Source organism: Patiria miniata, unplaced genomic scaffold (assembly GCF_015706575.1).
Source record: "Patiria miniata isolate m_02_andy unplaced genomic scaffold, ASM1570657v1 HiC_scaffold_5, whole genome shotgun sequence".
In the NCBI taxonomy this organism is placed as follows: Eukaryota; Metazoa; Echinodermata; class Asteroidea; order Valvatida; family Asterinidae; genus Patiria; species Patiria miniata.
In genome coordinates, this window is record NW_024037072.1 from 18,892,472 (window position 1) to 18,912,534 (window position 20,063).

A 20,063-nucleotide genomic window follows, 5' to 3' on the forward strand; every position below is an offset into this window, starting at 1 on the left:
TGGGCCGATTTTCACCTCCGATGACTCATTCAAAAGCACGTGAATAACTTTTGTAGTGCTTTATAAAGAACTTAGAAAAGGAATAAATTGTTAAAGGTGAAACTCGAAAATAGCTTTTGGAGTATATCATTAATAGGCTCCGGACCGTCCAATTTTAATTTCGTCGTCTGTTGTTCAGTACTAGGTTGTACCACCAGTTGGCTTATGTTAACAAATCATCTCCCATATGCAATTGGTATAGGCCCATATACGTGCTTTTTCAAAATTTCGATATTCCTTTCCGAACGAAATTTAAAGGAATATAATGTCTTGTAATAAGTATATTTGCTTGTTTGTTTTTGCAGGCCTTTATATAGTTTTAAAAATTAGTTATAAAAGTTGGTTTGTTTTTGCAGGCCTTTGTACAGTTTAAAAATTGGTTTTAAATGAGGCGCTCCAGTTCAGAAATTGCGCACGACATTTGATGCCAATTTTTGTCTACCCACAGAAAATCGTTTTCGGGGTATTGTTTTTTTTATGGCTAAAATAAAGAGTGTACAATATTGAATACCCATTTTACTCTGACATTTTTGTAGGAAAGGCGTCCATTTGGAAAAAAAAGTGTCGAAATAAGCCCAAAAGGAGAGTCATTATCAAGACTTTTTGCAGTAGATGAAGAACTTGAGTTGAGAATTACATGTTGAAACACAATTTTGGACCGCAAACTTTCTTTTTAAGTGGCGGGACACCTTCATAATTTGGGGGTACAAACAAACAGAAATTATAAGATATTATAATCCAAACGTATGTCAATCTATTTCTGAATTTGGCCTCAGTCTAAGCAGTAAATTAAAAGATATTATAATCCAAATTGTATTTCGCTTTTATGTATCAAAGAGGGGTAAAGTTTTTTTTAAAAGAGCAATGATAAAAACAAAATCGATCTGGATCGGAATGTCTATTCTCTAAAGCAAATACGGCACATAAAAGGGGTACTTTGGGGTGGATTAAAAAGTATTTTTAGAATTAATAAGGAAAGAGTTTAAAAAAAAACACCAAAATATGAGTATATTTGAGTAAACAATCAAATTTTGTGTAAATTTCAGTTGTCGAATGAAAATAGCAATTTGAGATACCTTTAAAGATGTAGAGTGTGATAAACTTTTATTTCGCTGATTTCTGACCCAAAAAAACAGACATAATATTTGGCCTTTCACTTTTTCACCAACTTTTTTCCCTACTACAATTACCACTTTTGGACATTTTAGTTTTACGCCTAAAAACAAAAGACCATGCCAGCTATTTCCTAGAAACATTAACGAGCTTTATATTTTTGCCTATTTAATGTCTTAAAAAATAACAATCTGGGTTGTTTTGTTGGGTTTTTTTCAGATGCAAGGTGTGCCCCTAATTGTGGCATGCGCCCCAAAGGGGAACAGCAGGTTTTTGATTTGACATGTTTATATTCTGCCCAACCCGTTCACAATACTGGATTGAAAAAACGCACCAAGATTGCCCGTTACAGGTGGATTTTCTATTTACGCCTTTTGCCCCCCACTTATTTTTTTTAATGTGGCCCCACCCCAACAGAGGCAAAATTCTGGAATTATTTTATTGGGTGAGCTTTCCAAATGCGAAAAAGAAAAGTGGAATTATCGGAATCATTTTTTTTTTGTCACGGCCCGCCCATAAAAGGGTCAGAAAAATGGCATCAAATGGATTTGAACTTGTTGAGGCATCCATAATAAGTGATCCTGAGAGTTTCAAAGAGTGTTCCCAAAAATGCATATGGGCCCCACAAGCCCACTGATTAATGTGCTTAATTCTAAGAGAACGATGTAAACTTGTGAAATTGTGATTGTCGTCTGCCTCCCCCCCCCCCCCCTCTCCGACTCAGGTACGCGCCCGCTCAAAGAGCATAAATATCGGGAATAATTGGTTGTAAACCCATCTCGACCCAATTTGCCATTCAAAACTGCAGACCAAATACCCTGCCTTTATCTTCTAAGACAACATAACGCACCCCCTCAACACTTCCCAACATTGTCTCCCTCTCTCTTGGCCCCAAGGACTGCCAGCTCTGCACTCTGTCTTTTCTGCATTCTCAGAGTATGAAAATGGATGACAAAATGTTCAAACTAAAGACGGCAAATAACTGAAAAAAGGACAAACCACAACATTCTAAATAGTTAATATCCATATGTACAACTGCAGTTTATTACAAAAATTGTAGGTTTTAAAAAAAAAACTTGTGGATACTTGATCCACACGTTTTTTTTACCAAAGTGAGGGAATGACTTTTTGGAGAAAATGAGACCCTGTTTTGTGATTGAGAATCAAGACTCCACAGTTACTAGTACTCAGAAGGCATCCAGTTTCAATACAAGTCACAATCTGTTGAAATGTAACATGACACAGACATTTCTTTGTTATTGTTCATTCCTATAACTTGAGACTTGCCTTCTATCATGACTCGTAATTGATTGGAGTACAACTCTAGCATTTGTGGGCTCACCATCACAATTTCCATGTGTTCAATGGCATCATCTAGCAACCGAAAGTTTGAAGTGGGGGATGAAAAAAATTATAATAAATCCGTTTACAAATTCTCCCAAAACGTCTAAACAAAACCCAAACTATAAAAAAGTGACCTTCGTTCACTCGATGTTCCTTTGAGTTAAACATACATGCAGTACAGATAATTAACAGTGTTTTCAAACTTGTTTAATTAACAAAATCTTACTTGATTACTGTACATGTACATTCTGAGTACATGTAGTTAAGTTGTTTTGACTTTTTCAATAACTGCCTATTTAGTATGTCAGTTATCGTTGATTTATCATGTCAATCTTGCCGGTCTGCAGACATAATGGACAGGTGTCAGCCTTTTATACAGTTCTTAAAACAGTTGTGAAATGTTTACAAAATTAAACGCAAAGTCACATCCTCAGTAACTTGACCTGAAGTTCACAGACAAAGCTGGTCACATGATCACTGTACACTTACAATGGTGAAAAGCACTGCCTCAACTGTTGCTTGAAATACTAAAGAGTATTTGCTTCATGCAGCAAACACCCCATCATGGCCCAAAACTTGCATACACTTGGCTCAGACCTGAGACATCTAGACCAGATTTCCAGCACTCTACAGAAAGCTATCTGGTCTCAGGTACTCCATGTGTACACGCAGGTAACTCCCTCAGAGAGAAAGATGGACATTACTGCCGTGCCCCCACACTCATGTTGCATCTCTTTTGCGAAAACTCTTTGGATTTGTTTACATTCTGATGAATATTGGTTGCGTTGACCCTGTACCATGAAGGTACATATGTACGTGTTGTACATAACCCCCAAGGACCAACACACAAAGGGAGAACAACAGATCCTTTCAGTCCTCGGGAGTTGGGTCTTGTGTTGGAAACGGTCCTCTGTAGTAAGTTTGTGTGCTCAGTCTATGGGAGAGTGTTATATTACAGGGACAAAGGGAAACACAAAGCATTGTCCTCGAGAGTATAGTAAAACAAGAGTGTATGTACGGGTACATACAATGTCTTGCACACTGAGGCTCTCATGAGTAGGCAAGGCAGTGGGATCTTATGTTCCTTCATGGAGTCCATATTGGTGTGTCAACACCTTGCTGATAGCTAGGATCTCACTGCCTGGACACATGTGCAGTCATCAGAATGGAGCAAGTTCAAGCTGTTGAATCGCCCGCTAGAGTTTCATTTTCTCCTTGCTTTTGACTCATGTGTTGTTAGTGACGGGAAACTCTGGTCTGATCCTATACTTGCAGGCTAGTGGCAAAGTTTGAAGGCTCTTTGGTCAAAGTATGACTACATGTCAACATGAATGCATCCACTCCTGGCTCCCTGCTGTGTTACGGTATGCATGGCCATTGATAACCAATGATCAATGCAAAAACCTCATTAGGCTGGTTCCAATGGTTCATTATACTTGTCCAACTGCTACTGACTGGCACTCATTCAATGAAGGTTGGATGAACAACTACAGTCAATCACAGCTCCTGATCAAACTTGTTTTTGCTGCTACACCAAACAGGTCTGACGACTGGAGGCACTCTGATGTTTGCTGGTTTTTGTGTGTCTGAATCAGTGTTTTATCATGAGTTCAAGACGTGTTTTAGGTATCCGAGTTAAAGTCTGTTTCTCGGTCAACTCATTCTTTGCCAGTACGGCAAACATTCCAAGGTCTGGTGGCACTCTATTTGAGGTTTCAGTGTTCACCACGACATGTTTCAGGTATCCGTGGCAAAATTTGTGGATAGCGGGATGATGCTATAGCTGTAACCTTTCTCCACAGCACTGGTCATCATTTTGGCCGCGTGGGTCAGCTGCATGGCGGCGTCTGGGTGGGCAGTCCAGGGCAGGATGGTACATTCTCTCTCCAGCATCTGGGACATGCCAGAGAGGAGCTCTGTCATGCCCAGCGACAGGGCTGCACGACGCAGCCTGTTCAACTCCTGTCAGATGAGATCAAGACACAGCTTAAAGGGAATATACAACATTTGCAAACATCGCAAAACAAAACTACCAAATTTTTACGAAATACCTTAATAGGATGTTGGTAAATGACAGTCTAAAGCATCCTGTAAAAGTTTGGCACCAGGTGTGAAGTCATTTTCAAGAAAAGTGGTATTTTTTGTATAAATTTCCAACGGTGGTCGGCCGACCACTGTTGGGGAAACCCAACTTTTTTCAACTACTGCTCCAAAATTTACCATTTTTTTTGTCCAAATTTTGTTTGCTATTGGTTACATGTTCATGAACAGGTGCAGAACAGCTAGACCGGTTCCCTTACCTTACATTTTTCTAGCACCTATAAATTGATCCATTTCATCTTTAGTGGAGTCAGGGAACCAGACTACTTGAACTTTTTTGTTTTTCTCTGAAAATTACAGCAAAAGCCAATGATGATTCCGTTTTCAGAGTGGCATTCTACAGTCACATCAAACCAAAATATTTAAAAGGTTTGGATTGACCATGTAAAAGTCTTAGGGACCTTGCTGCATTGTCTAGCACAAACGCGGATGAGCAACTCTATGTCAATGGAGAAAGCTGTAAACTCAATGAATGAATGAAATTGTGCAATTAACGCCAGTGCATAAACTGCCAATTCAGTGACAATGAGAGCTAGTCCATTGGACGGTGCCACAGTTGTATATTGCTGCATATGGTGACCACAGACTCTGAGGCATTTTATGACCTTGAGATTTTTGCCCTGATGGATCTTGCTACGCTGGGCAGGCTTGTCATTTTGACAAGTGTTTCATGTTGTTGCATTTAGCAGTGTTTGTAGCCAATATCCCCTTGAGGCTTTGGGTTAAGTACATGTACATGAACAACTTGACATTTGAAACAGTTAGAAGTCCAGTCAATGGATAATTAACCCTAACAGAACTCAACCCATCAAACCCCAAAGGCATGTTTTGTTGGAATCTGTCAGGATGGGTACAGTACCCCTAAACTGACAGTCTTTTACATTGGGTTGGCACACCTCCAGAATCAAAGTCAGAAATATGTGTGCGCAGTTTCCCATATGGTGTTTGCCAGGATGGGTATGGTTCCTAGTAAATCATGCTAGGGAGTTAGGGTTAATATATAATTTAAAACAGGTGTTAGATACAATCTGAAATCACTTTCTGGAAAGAAATGCAGCACTCACTGGGTTGGTTGTGTACAAATTTTCTAGGGAGGCACAAAGCATTCTCTAACCAAATGTTACTGTTTGTCTATCAATGCCAAATTTACGGGTTTTGCAAACACTTTTGCAATGACTGACGACCATGAAAGTACGATGAAGAATGTAGTAGTATGTGGATATCGAGACTTCATTCTTTGAAACTCGTCAAAATATACCCTGCAGGATTTGTGGCAGAGGGTAACCCCCCCCCCCCCAAAGATACACCCTAGACTATTACTATCCAACACGTCCCCCTTAATATATCGAAAGAACTCCTGAGATTCCGGTAACCAATGACCAACACAAAAAAGGGGAGGGGGGTCCTCTCTCACATATCTTGCTACATATGAATCACAATCTGACTATTTGCAGTTTTTCGCTAAGTATTTTTCCCAACTTTTTTGTTCCCAACCATTTTTTTCACAATTAGAAATTACCTTGTAGAAAACTTGTGTCTTTTCAGGCAACTTCCTGGCATAACGAAGAATCTTTTGAATATCAGTCTACAGGTAAATACACAAATAAAGAAATACGTACATCATTTTAAAAAAAATTTAATACTTGTAGAAGACCTCTATGAGTCTTAAATAATCTTTGCAAAGGATTCATTTTATTCTGCAAATCCAAACAGGTATATTGACTATCTGTGCATAACTTTGAGAAATAGAAACCCAATGAATCAAACGTTCAATGGAACACCTCAGGAGACCAGTGTTACTTTAACACTCAAAGCAGTCAATTTGTTTTAGCAAAATGTTGCATTTACCTCCAGGAAAAAACAGTCAATAATTTTTGTAGCCAGTTTTATTATACCATTCAAAGCAGTCAATATTTTAAAGCACAAATGTTGCTTTTACCTGCAGGGAATTGGGCCTGATCCAGACGACAGGATTCTGGGAGTAACTTCTTTTGTCTTGGAGACGGACAGGAAACGGGGTCTTGTTGCTGTCCTCTCCGTAGGGATCACTGGCAAATGCTGCTGGCGACATTAAACGTCAACATTTGAATCAATTTTTGGCTCGACATAGAACGCTTACCACAAAAGGGTTTGGGTCCTGGGACCTGAGATATTGGGACCTTTCCAACTGAGCTACCTGTTGTCAGTTGTTGGCAGCCTTCTTTGGTCAATGTCGTTCTTCTGGTGCTCTTTCACTGGATATTTGAAACGATAACTTTGAAACACATACTGTCTCACCTTATGCAACTGTACGCGTATAAGAGAATGTGGGGGACAGTTTTCTTGAATTTGTATCACAGAATCGTAGTCGAGTACTTTCCGAGTACCCGCTTAACAACCAGATATTAAGATGGTTTGGTATGGATAAAGCTCCATAATACAGACATTTAGAAATACTTACCACAAGAAAATAAAGACTTTGGACAATCATAATCTTGTATGAACTAAACTTTTAAGACAAAAGCATTTGGAAAGTACATGTACTGGCCGAGTATTTTTCGAGCACTTTTCGAGTAATTCTCAGTTCTGTCCCAAAAGATCATTTAAAAAGTGTTTTTATGTATCCCAAGTCCCAAGTTTATTTTTCCCCCTCTACTGGACAGTAAATACTTACCACAAGAAATCAAAGACTTTGGACATTCAGAATATTGTATAAACTAAGCTTTTAAGACAAAGTATTCCGAAAGTACATGTACTCGCCAAATACTTTTCTAGTACTTTTAGAGAACTTCTGTCCCAAAAGATCAATTAAATGTTTTTTGTTATGCATCCAAAGTCCCAAGTTTATTTTGTACCCTCTAACACTGACTTCGTTTGCTGTCTACTGTCAATGTTTCTCTTGCGTTGTTCACAACAGCTAGCTCAATATTTGGTAGTAAACAAAGTACTCGGAAAGTACTGGACTACAATTCTGTTGAATCATCTTTAACCCTAACCCTCCTGGTTCCTTTAAAATCCACCAGGTTTTGAAGGAGTTTGTAGGATTGAAGAAGGTACAGCGCAGCCATTGTTATTTTTTTCATGGGGTTTTATGCCCCTTGAAAGCCGAGGTACAAAGAATGAGCTACACTGGATTTCTACGCAGGATACTTGAAGGCTTTAACAGAAACGCCTGAGGATTTACAGTTTAATTCTTTTAAAAAGATGTTCAAGGGTCTAGCATGCACTTCAAGCGAGCTTTTCCTTGTTGTGGTTGTTGGGGTGTAACACAGAGAGATGACTGTATTAATGCTTTAATCGTTACACCAAGTAGGAACTTCAAGAGTTCTGGGTACAGTTCAATTTTTCAAAAGTTGCAAGGGGCCAAATTTTCTATTAACTTAAAATCACTCAAATTCAGTAGAAAAGAACAAGTCTTTGCAATTCAGGGAGGATAATTAGCAATAATGCTATTAACCCCAACCCAGTAGGCCCTAGTTTGCTAGGAACCATCCTCAATCCTCCGAAATCCTCCAAAATTGTGCACTTATGTTCAAATGAAGGATACCCAGGCCCTCACTCCTTCAAAATCGTCAGACTGTCCTGCCTAAAAAAATGCATTCATCCTCAGACCTCCAAAATCCTCCTCCTTTTCAAACACCATTCATTCTCAATCCTCCAAAAATCCTCCAAAACTGCCAGGAGGATTTTGGAGAATTGAGGTGGGTTAGGGTTAAAACAATATCTTTCTAGATGTTTGGGATTTGTTTGTTCTTAGAAGACCCAACATTGACAATGTATCTGGTTTCAAGAAAGTGTTTTATTCCCATTTTCATACTTGTCCTCGTAATTACCTGAGCATGGCCCCAAGAGATGGAACCTTCCCAGCCATGGAATAGCCTTGTCTCCATGCTCAAACAATGACATCATCAGGTTGGACTTCTTTTTGCTGTCTGCGCAGGAGTGCAACAACCCGTACCAGTTTTCACTGATGAAGAAAAAAACCACATTTTGCAATTTGTCAGAGCCTTTTTTTGTACAGAGTTTTCTGGGCTCACTGTAGTACGTTGGATTACTTCATGCAACCAGACCTTTGCAAAATTGTTAGAGAAAACCTTTTTTCTGTTTAAAAAACTCAAAAGTGTGAGTTTTTTAATCACTTTAAATTCTGTTTCATGAACTGATTTGTGTTGAACAAAGTTTTTTCTCCAACAATATTGCCACATACATGTAATTGAGATTATTACAATCATCAAAACCAATAGGATCATGCCATTACGCTTGGTATTGACAAAAGTTGAAATGAAAGACACCCGAAGTTGTTTTTGATGTTTTATAACTCTTTGGTACACACACTATACATAGTTCCTTCAAATTCTGAATACAGTCAACAGGGAATTCCTATATGCATGATAAGGGTCATTCTATACATTTAGGGTCGAACGTGTGATATTTTTTATTGTTCCCGTTACCTCTGTTCTTTGTAATCTTGCCATTCAGGTATCAGAAATGACTTCAAATTATTTATTTGTTGGGTAGGTAGTTTGCTTTTCGTTATCACTCTTGGATGATGGCTGCATTAAGGAGTGCATCAGAATTAACTTTACATGTACATGTACATACCCAACATTTACCAGTGCAACAAGGTTCTCAACTTTCAAGCTGCCATGTAGGAGCACACAAAAGGAAGGGGTGGAGCCAACTTCAGAAGGGGTGGGGCCATTATCCTTTTCCTCAGTCTTGTCTCCGCCTTCAGCTCCTCCCTCCCCTGAGGTGACGGAACTCTTTTCTGCAAGAAAGCAATGGCTATTAGCTGACCCCGCTATGGACTCCGTGCACAAAGTACCCACTTGGTCAGGGCAGGGTGGAGGGGGGGGGGGGGGGGCGGGGAGGAGGGGGTTAAAGGGCACAGCCGAGTGGGAACGGCCGTCTGTGTGCCTCTTCCATTCGAAAAATAGGGGTGTTTGAAACGTTGGGGAAAATGAACATCGGATCCAAGTCTTAATTTTAATGCTTTTTGGTTTCCACAGACATTATTCAAGCTTTTGTTCTATACCAAACGTGTATATTAGTTCAGTATCGAAAGACCAATTCTAGAAAAGAACCCGCATTCGCGTTGGTCTATCATGCAGTGAATCCTGCACGCAACGTGCTTGAATGCACTTACCGCGTTGTAGCACCTTCATGGACGCCCCTTTAATTCCGGCACAAAAACGATCTTTTTTGTGGAAACGCCTTTTTAATATTTCATTTTTATTGCCTAGAAAGATCATCAAAGGTCTTATCTGTACTCTGTAGTCGTTTAAAGGAAATCCCTCAGTTCAACATGAACATTTTTGGGCCAAATTTATGAACATGACGAAAGTGAAAATGCTTTATCTCAAATGGTATTTTCCCTGCGTTACAGTCGGTTGCCTGGCTCAACGAGTAGGCCATAGCGTTGTTCGAAACTAGGAACTTGACTGGCTCAGTGTGGAGTGATGACTGACTGTGTGATGTCAACACACTGCCATTGGGCAATGGTAATGATATCGCGCTGTAGCTAGCTACGTGTAACTCTGTGTTATTGTATGTGTCGTAGAGTTGTGTGCATTACATTTAGTTTGCTCGTCCGCCATGTGTGCGTGCTGCTGTCCATGAAGGGAATGACATACCTCCAAACAGTGGTGGCGCTACCCGCCTAGCCCCCCCCCCCCCCACCCCCCACCCTTGATGGTTCACAGTGATAGTTGGGGAAGACCAGTGGGGAGATGGCACCTGACGTTCACACAAAGACACTTCTGGTTTGTGCACACTCACAACAAAATAACCTGTGCATTATTACCCAAGCAAATCGAGACAAGCCCCAGAGCTCTGGTGATGATGAAGTGCTATTCATATGTACCGGTGTCACATGAAAATCTGACTCCTATGAAAATCGGACCCCTTTTTCCCTATTATTGGTTAATCCCTCGCACGTGACAGGTCACTCTCCCGAAACGATCCTAAAAATAGCACGGTATATTACTTACGCCTGCGTAGCACTATCAATGAGTCCACATATCATGGAGTCGGATATTCACGCTACACCGGTACTATTCATGCACAAAGACCATAGACCTTGCTTTTTCTACATAACAGCCATCATTTCTACAAACAACAGGTTGGGAAGTTAAGGGTAACAGCTATTGCAAAACCAAAGAACAGCTCAGTTTTTAAAATAATATGTATAATGTTCTGTAATGACTATGGTAATGCACTGTACGACCTTGAAACACTTCCAGTACCAAAGATATAATGAAGATTCCTCAGCCGGTGTAAACGTGCCGTAACAGGGGAAAAAATGCGTCAACCATGGTTTAAGTTTATGTTTTATGGCTGCCCATACATATTGACCTGAAATATAAGTCTGATGTCATGCTTTGTTTACATGTACAAATGTGTGTTTTGCTATGGGAGCATGGTGGCTCTCACCCCTACTTGGTTGGAAAACAATTCCCATTGAAAGCCTGTGTGTAATCCCCAAGAGGTTAAAACCCATCAGTGAAATAAAGGAACCACTATCAATAAATAAACTCTGCAGATGAAATTTACATGTACAACAGGTTGGATTTGGCTTGCCTTTATTGGGAAGTGGTAGCATTAGATGTCTTGAGATGACGGGTGGGCTGCATACATCAGAGCAGTCCAAGAAGCCGCAGATGCTAAGCTCAGACGAAACCGTCTGCGACACCACTTCAAAGTCACGCATGATATTCAACTTCTGCGGTGGCGGGAACAGCTGCACGTCCGAACTCAGGTGGCCACAGACCAGCTTGGCGTGGAACGCCGAGTAGTGTTCTTCGGCAAGCGCGGTGAACATCTGTTGCGCAGACTTGACGGTGAGGGCGCCCTCTACACTGTGAACTTTCCCGTTCTGTCGGTTGGCGTCCAGGAGTCTCTGACACAGGGCCTGGGAGTTCCACTGCTGAAGCTCGGCTGGTGTGGACAGCAGTACCATGTGTAGGTTGTTGGAGAACTCGAAGGGGAGGGGGAAGGGAGGGTCATCCGGTTTGGGGTCGGAGAGCATCTGAGCAACTTGCTTCAGTGAGCCTGGGCCGATGCCTGGGCTGCCATCCGTCACCAAAATTATCTGAAAATCAACACCGTATGAACTGAGAATCAACACAGTTACAGCTTTACTAAACCCCAAAGACATTTCAAAACACATTATCTTGCAACTTGGAGAGCAAGCCACAAAAGTAAGAAAATCCAAGTGCAGACACATTTTACCCGGTCGGTTTCTTCCAAATTATCGTGGTGAAATCTTTAATAAAATATTAGCCCAATGTGAACAGGACTTTAGACAATGTGCTTTCATTTTATATATTTTTTTTCTTTCCAAAAACACTTCTACCTTGAATACTTATTATGTTACATCACACATTTTTCAATTTGTTTTGTTTTTTTGCTAACTGCGAGCTAAATCAAATGATGAACATTCATGGAAAACCATTGTGTGACATCTTTGTGTATGTATTTTGGTATAAAAATGTAACAACTTGAGAATGACCACCTTTAATCCTTTCACATGAAACTGTCATAATAAGTCCAAAAATCATAGGCATTTTGCTTAAAAATTATCATTTGGGAATCCTTCAAAATCCACCACTGGGCATGAAGGATAGCACATTCTCACTTATAAGAAAGCGAATGCAATCCAGAGACAAACTAACATGCACACAACTTGCAGGGATTACCTGGCATGGCGAACTAACTCCCCACTCCTCCACCACCATGTTTCTGACTCCTTCCAATGCAACCTCAAGGTTTGTTTTATCAAATGTCTCCACAGATAACAGTGCTTTCTGTCAACAGAAAACAAAATGAAGTGCTGAAATTTCATTCCAAAAATCCAGACACAAACAAATGTTAATAAAAATTTTACTGAATCAATATCAAATATGACTGATGTTGCCTTAGCAATTTGGCATCCAAGCGTATCTTAGCACTCAAGGGTTCATTTTAAATTGACATTCATAAATACCTAAGACAGTTTACCCATTCCCATTGGTCGAGAGCCCGTCACGTGGCCGGTCTGAAACGGATGATAAAGACAGGCTGGCTGGTCTTAAACACTTTTCCAGTGTCACATAAAATTTGGACTCCTGTGAAATCCTGAACCTTTTACCGTTTTATTGGATGAACGTTCACAATCCTCACATAAGCATGGGCAATACTACCGGTGAGTCAGTATTTCATAGTCCTAAGTTCACACTACACCAGCACCAGTGCGTTCTGCACCGAATCATGCAGTACGCGTGAGGCGCTCACCAATCTCAAGATAAGGAGATTGGAAAATTTAAACAGAAGTTAAACCCTAGTTACGCCACTGGTATTTTGTGCACAGACTCCACAGGATTTTTACATGAGGCAGATAACATTCCAAACATGTTAAGCCAAAGCCCCCAAATTCAGGGGGCCTAAAACGTCCTGAAGTTAAGACAAAGACGGGGTTTTAAGAAACTCCATACTTTCAGTTCAGCAAAGTCTCTGGTGAAGGGCACCACCACTTCCCACAGTGAGGAGAAGATGACCAGCGCGGTGAACTCCAGCTTATCGTTGGCTGCCACGAAGTCAAAGAGGGCGCTTAGCCCCGCCTCGGCCAGCTGACGTCTGGTGATGACATCACCACCGCTGCTGCCCTCAGCTGGGGCGACAGGTCGCGTCATCGAAAGCGAGACGTCTAAGAGTATCACAGTCGGCATGCTGAAGCTGTTGGGGGGAAAAAGAGATCAACACTGAAAAGAACAGTGTCTAGATGCTGAAACCCCTTGGCCCCGCGCCCGGCCATGCAAACAAAAGGTCATAAACTGTACAATGCATATTCATATTTGCCCAAGCGGGCCCTCATAATGCATACATTACAATGCGTCTGCCATTTTGAAATCCCATGGAGGAACATTTCGAGACGATATTCGAGGGAGCTGATGACTGACCGTCGATTTTTGGCCAGATGGATGAAGATTTCTAGATAAAGGAACGTGTTTTGGAGCTACTCTACAACTAGGTACCTTAACTTTGGAAATTTCTATCCTGGATGTGAAGCTACAAATCTCGATCAAAATCGGTAGCAAAATCGCTATGTAAAAAACATCACTTTTTAGCACTTAGGGGAGCATCGCCTGTCTGGCTGTAATATGAAGCTTGTGATAGTATATACAGCCAGAGGCAGTCGGGCTACTATTTACTACACATTTTTCCATAGTCAGCCACCGGACTAATGACATGGAATGAAGAGGTCAGTCTTTTCAAATAGTCGGACCATGGTTGGACATGTACCAATCTAGTCTTTAGCCTCATTTTGAAGTCACTTGACTTTTGTCTCATGTGCGAAATGTTGAAGAAATGTCTCCTTTAAAAATTGTTTTCAACGAACTTGGTTGGTGAATTACTTGGGACCTTTTCTTTGCCCCAAAACAATGGAATTTTTAGAGAAATTTGCTGGCTAAAAGAGTGAGTAAAGTTGGCCTGATTTAGTTTTGCACGTTTCAGAACACTCCAAGTCCCAGTTTGGCCGCAGGCATGCATGGCAGGGGGAGCAGCTAAGCCTGCATCATGCACAGTGGTGACTGCAAAGTCTGCACGCAAATTTGGGCGATCGTGTAGTGTAGGGCCCCTGTTTAGTTTCGATCAAATTAGAGTCAAGGGTGTTTTTTTATTACTCAAAAATGACCTTTTCAACCTAAAACATGTAGGAAAAACAGACTTCTCTCAATGACACCTTTTCTGTAATGTATAAACGGTTTCTTGGGGTAGAAATTACGATTTACCTATGCAGTTTACGGTTGGTGCCATGCAATTCAGCGCGCCTTGCGCGTTCAATCACGGTACATGTACATCGCGCGGTGATCGCCATCGTGTTGCGTTTTGTCGTTGACGTTGTCACCGTCATTTTAGGTTATTTTTACCCCCAAATTTCCCTGCCCTTTATCTATGACATACCTGCATGTTCTTAATGTCGCCAACTAGTTTGATAGGTCAAATAATTTAAAAGTGGATTTTGTTCCCTTAGGCCTTACCAGGAACCGGGCCCGTGGCGTAGATACACGATCGCTCGCCAAAATTTGCATGAATGTCGGTAGCCCTGTTACGCCCCAACTATCGCATCGGTCCCAACTATAGTTTGGCCTGTCCCAACTGTAGTTCCACAGTTGGGCTGGCCCAACTATAGTTGGGCCTGTCCCAACTATAGTTGGGACGGTCCCAACTGTAAGTTCCACTGTTGGGCTGGCCCATCTATAGTTGGGCCACTCCGATCTTTTTATTTTGCGGTGTCCCAACTATAGTTTACATTGATGTACAACTATAAAACATTCCCTACCGCTCTGATACACGTCTGACTTTACTGGGGACCACTGAAATTAGCTATTGATGGGGCGAATCTATAGTTGGGCCACCCCAATCTTTTTATTTTGCGGTCCCAACTATAGTGTACATTGTTGTACGATTATAAAACATTCCCTACAACTCTAATACACATCTGACTTTACTTGGGACCAATGACATTAGCTATGGGTGGGGCCCATCTATAGTTGGCCGGCCATGGCAATCTTTGAATTTTGCAAAATGTTGCTGGACAATAAAACCCAGCAGCTGGACAACTCATCCAACTAGGCAGTACCACGTGACCGGCCAGCCTTGCGACATGCATGCACGACACGGTGCCAGCGCCGCGGAACATTTAATCCAACAAGATCTATCAAGCATGGAGCATCCGGCGCAACTCCAGTCCTAACTATAGTTGGGCCGACCCAACTGCCACACTATAGTTGGGACAGTCCCAACTATAGTTGGGACCGATGCGATAGTTGGGGCGTAAGGCCAAACAAAAAAATAAGTCGGTCTCTGGTCAGCGCGCGCGTCGATTTTAATCATGCGAGTCGATCTTTTTTTTTTCCCAAATGTTCCGCGGTAGCTCCAACAGCGCCCTCTATTTCCGCACCTCCTCAATTTTTTACCAAAGAGCACCAACTGACCAAGGAATGGGAAATTGCACCAAGGCAAATGATCGAAAGCACCAAGGCAAATTATGGAGGACACCAATGTACATGAGGACACCAAAAAAAGCAAAATAGTACCCCACCTTGTCTGTACAATCCAAGCTAGAAGAAAGAAGAAAAAAAAGCAAAAAAAAAAAAAAAGCCGCGTGACCGCGTCAATTCCGGAACTTTCGTCTGACCAGAGACTGAACATTTTTTTTTTTGGCCTAACTAGTAACAGCCCAGTGTGGCCGGTATCAGGTCAACTCGGACCCAAACCAAGTCGGACCCATGCCAAGTCGGACCTATGCCAACTCGGACCCACGCCAACTCGGACCCACTACCAACTCGGACCCACTACCAACTCGGACCCACTACCATCTCGGACCCACGACCAACTCGGACCCACGACCAACTCGGTACCACTACCAACTCGGACCCAAGCACGACCAACTCGGACCCAACAATGACTCAATCATTAGTTTTAGAGATTATATTTTTTAGGTGATCTTAATGTTAGTGCTTATGAAGTGAAGATATTCTGTAACTACATTGGGCAGAATGGGGCTTTTAGTTTTGTTGTTTTCTTGTATTGCCGCTGTGTGGAGCGGTATTTTATGATGCGTACAGTAAATACTGTTGCTAAACGCTTATTGTTTTGAACGTCATGAAACTAAACGTGCTTAGCTTTTGAAACCGTGACCTGTGAAGCTAAACCAAGAGGTATTAATAGCGTATAGTATAGGTTAGGCATATCGTATGTCATTTGTACAACTTGATATATACATGCTTTTTCAAAATCTCGATTTTCTTTTCCAAACGAAAATCAAAGGATTATAATTTTCAGTAAAAAATAAATTACTTGTTTGTTTTTGCAGGCCTTTGTGTCGTGTAACAAGTGGTTTTAAGTGGCACATTTTGTTTCAGTGAGGAAGTTATTAATTTAAAATAACTATTTGGGCCTTTCATTTCATGTAATTGTTTGGGGTTTTTTAATTCACATGCTGGCTTTGAATTTTGTGGGTTTTTTTTACGAATCCGATTACAAATGTAACTTTTTATACTCTTTTGATTTAACTTTTTTGTTTAATATGGAACCTTTATTTTATTTATTGATTTCTAATGTTTACTTATATTTATTGAGTTAATAATGTTATGTTTGAAAGTGTTTGTTTTAATGCCATACTTTCCAATTTTATTTTTCTATGAAGATTTGTTCTTAATTTGTATACTCGTTATGTTGAAGTTCGGAGTAAAAATGAAATAAATTGCTGTTAAATTTAGCAAGATGGTGTAAACGACGTCAATTAATATGTTTGAATGAAAATAAATAATTGGTTAAACTTTTAAAGCATAATATGTTTTAATGGAAACAAATAAAAATAATAAATAATTAATTACACTTTTAAAGCGCATTTCAAAATAGCATTTTAATGCGCTTTACAACGACAAAAAAGTTATACTGCTGCAATACAGACATGACAGATATGAGATAATTTACCTTACAATTACAATGAAAATTTATACTAAACAGCATCACTGTAATAACAGATGAGAAGTGGACAACCTTTATGAAATGAACGATTGAAAACGATGTTGAATGATTGAAAACGATGGGTCCGAGTTGGTCATACATGGGTCCGAGTTGGTAGTGGGTCCGAGTTGGTTGTGGGTCCGAGTTGGTAGTGGTTCCGAGTTGGTCGTGGGTCCGATTTGGTCGTGGGTCCGAGTTGGCATGGGTCCGAGTTGGTAGTGTAAACTTCACCTCAGCGTTAACATCCAGAAGTGGACTTTGCTGAGTACCCGCGTAGATGTAGATGTAGTGGGTCCGAGTTGGCATGGGTCCGAGTTGGCTTGGGTCCGAGTTGGTTTGGGTCCGAGTTGGATCGAAACCGTGTGGCCGCGGTATGCTGCGCTGAGAGGTTCAGCGCAGCATACCGCGGCCACACTAGTGCCGGGGCTAGAATGTCGGCAGCGCACAGCGGAACTGTCAAACTCAAAGTCAAACACAAGCCTGGCAAGGACAGACCATTGAGCTCAAAACCTCCTCCAAATTAAATCACGCATCATTACCTGTACAGTGCAGATAGTACGTGTAACGGTCAACTTGTCTTCAGCCTGAAGAAATCGGCATTTTCGCTCGCAGTGCTTGAACAGAGTGCTCACGACACACATGTGGAATGTATGGTAATCGAATCCATATCCCCATAATAGAGTCGTTAGCAAAGAGTACAATCAAGGGAGGGTACCAGTCTGAAATCAACTTATTTTTTTAAACGTCGGCTTCTTTTCGGCATCACCTTCATTTCTGGCTCATTATTATAATAAAAATAATAACAAATAAAAAACTCTATTGCTCCTACCATCCCAAAGTTTGGCCTCATGTTATCCGATTTTATGTTTTTGAAGTAGAACAAGGACCCGTGTTGGTCCAGAGTCTCGTCTCCTGTGTCAAGACTGAAGAGCCTAAACATGTCCTGAAGTCAAATTTGAAACGAACTCGAAGTTTGAATAACTCCCTGATGGCCACCCGTATTTTCAGTGAGGGCATTCTGCGCTCCGAGTCACGGTGCTCTTCAGATTTTTGTCATTCCAAGCATGGAGTGTTCCTTCCTCCATGTTCCAATGAACGACTTTTTACTTTTATGCTTAAAAACTACACGGTATCGCCTGAACAGTTTATTAGGATGCAGAAGATTTTTCTAAGGCCCTTGAAAGTTGAAGATGCCCCCCCCCCCCTGGCCCTGGGCAACGTAAGCCTTCATCGAAGCATGGAGGTAGGAATAGATCTATTCCTGTACCTCCATGATCGAAGCAATCATGTGAATATGGTTACAGAAGACGTGACCTCATTATAAACATGAAAAATGTAGGGTTTTTTTTAATTAAGAGGGCCATGAAGTTCCGATCTTAACCAGATCTTCTTCATATGCAAAAAAAATAATGTTTTGGGTTGCTACATGCGCCTACCTAGTGGGGTTCTGGGGGCATCCCTGGGGTGCATCAATTGGAAAGGGGGAGGGGGCTTGAGTACGATCTATTTTTTTTCGGGGGGGGGGGGGCGGGAGTATAGAGGGGGGCTCCGTGTTCCCCGTAGTTATGCAACTGGCACCTCATGATGTTTTTCCTCTTGATTAGCCATGTTCGGTATGAACGATATTAAGGAGATGGAACAAACTCCATCGTCTCGATCTCCGGCACTGCATGTACACAAGGGCGGATCCAGAACACAATTTTTTTTGGGGGGGGGGGCAAAAAAAGATTAGTCCCCCGAAAATGGGTCCAAAAATTACGGCGTGGGGTTCGGGTCCCACTTAAGGGCCCCGAAATGTTTTTGGATTCTAGATGCTCTGTACGTGCCGGTGCGCGGGATCTGAGGCCATTTCTGACCACTTTAACAAACCTTCTTGAGGAAAAGATGGTGATGTACGCAGTGCCTGCCTTTATTGCGACGTCACTTAAACAAAAAAATTGGGTTCATTGTTGTTGTTGTTGTTGTTGTTGTTGTTGTTTGTTTGTAATTTGGGGGGGGGGGGTATGGCCCCCGTTCCCCCCCCCCCTCCCCCCGATCCGCCCTTGCGCTGCCACTCGCTACATGCACTTCGCTCGTAGCCCACCGCGCAAACACAGACGGCGAACCAACTGCTGGCTGCACCTTGGTCGCAGGTATAGCGCCCTCTACTCTGGATTATTTGGGTCGCGTCGGGTCGATCGGAAGCGCGGCAGGAAAATGAAGTTGGGCAATGTTTTGTTTCACGTGACGGTGTTGGAGGGAATGTGCCATGGAGTTAATTTCAAACTTTGACATTTGCTTATTATCTATTCAGTACATCCCAGAAATTCCGATAAAAATTCTATACATGGACCTGTCAACTTCTCCACATCCTCTGTACCAGATTCGTTTTTTTTTCTTCAATTTGCTAGAAAACTACGTCTCTTCTGAAAAAAACGCATATTTATTTTAATTTGGGGCTGCGTCTGCGCCTCAAACGCAAAACCCCCAATACATTTGTAATTAAAAAATCAGTTTAATTGATTGGGTAGCAAGGTATAAAGTATTATTCCCAAGTATTATGACCAACATCCGAAAATTGCCCGGCCATGGAAATTCGAAAAAGGGACACCACATTACACACCGCATTACACTAGGGGCGCTCTTCAGGATATAGATGTATCATACTCGCGCTAACATCAAAACGGCGCATTTTAAAAGCTTTTGTACTTCGTTTCTCCACTTTTCAGTGCTAAGTTGAATACATTTTGGTTGTTGGGATGTTCGAAAAATACCTCGAAATCCGCTTCTTCTTTTTTTCATCACGAAAAAGTTAGGAGGGATGATTAAATAGCCCATCCCCCTGATCAAAAAGTGGGGTGATACTATCCCCACCCCACCCCGGATTTACGCCCCTGTTTTTACCCTTCATTTACAATGCTCACAAATCAAAGTTGGAAGATTTCAGTGGCAAACCCAGGATTTCGCACTGAGGGGTAAGGGTGTCAGTGGGGGTG

At 41.5% G+C, this 20,063-nt stretch overlaps 1 protein-coding gene across 2 annotated transcripts; it reads right to left on the reverse strand.

Moving 5' to 3' along the window:
* Window positions 1–2,837: 2,837 nt before the first annotated feature.
* LOC119741220 (integrator complex subunit 14-like) lies at window positions 2,838–17,679 on the reverse strand. 2 transcript variants are annotated; one of them, XM_038216957.1, is made up of 9 exons: window positions 17,628–17,679; window positions 13,047–13,287; window positions 12,273–12,380; window positions 11,155–11,665; window positions 9,178–9,343; window positions 8,409–8,542; window positions 6,536–6,654; window positions 6,116–6,181; window positions 2,838–4,458 (listed from the first exon to the last, which is right to left on the reverse strand). In XM_038216957.1, exons 2-9 carry the CDS (start codon window positions 13,278–13,280, stop codon window positions 4,234–4,236), a joined length of 1,563 nt encoding a protein of 520 aa, XP_038072885.1. In that variant the 5' UTR covers window positions 13,281–13,287; window positions 17,628–17,679; the 3' UTR covers window positions 2,838–4,233. The 2 variants fall into 2 exon arrangements, with proteins under 2 accessions (XP_038072885.1, XP_038072884.1); XM_038216956.1 differs by having other exon boundaries at window positions 6,536–6,657.
* Window positions 17,680–20,063: the final 2,384 nt, after the last annotated feature.

Coding starts and splice junctions, on each gene's coding strand:
- LOC119741220 (XM_038216956.1), bottom strand. CDS start 13,280: ATGCCGACTGTGATACTCTTAGACGTCTCGCTTTCGATGACGCGACCT. Junction 11,666..12,272: donor GAGTTAGTTCGCCATGCCAG/GTAATCCCTGCA, acceptor GTTGATTTTCAG/ATAATTTTGGTGACGGATGG. Junction 9,344..11,154: donor GCTACCACTTCCCAATAAAG/GCAAGCCAAATC, acceptor GCTTTCTTGCAG/AAAAGAGTTCCGTCACCTCA.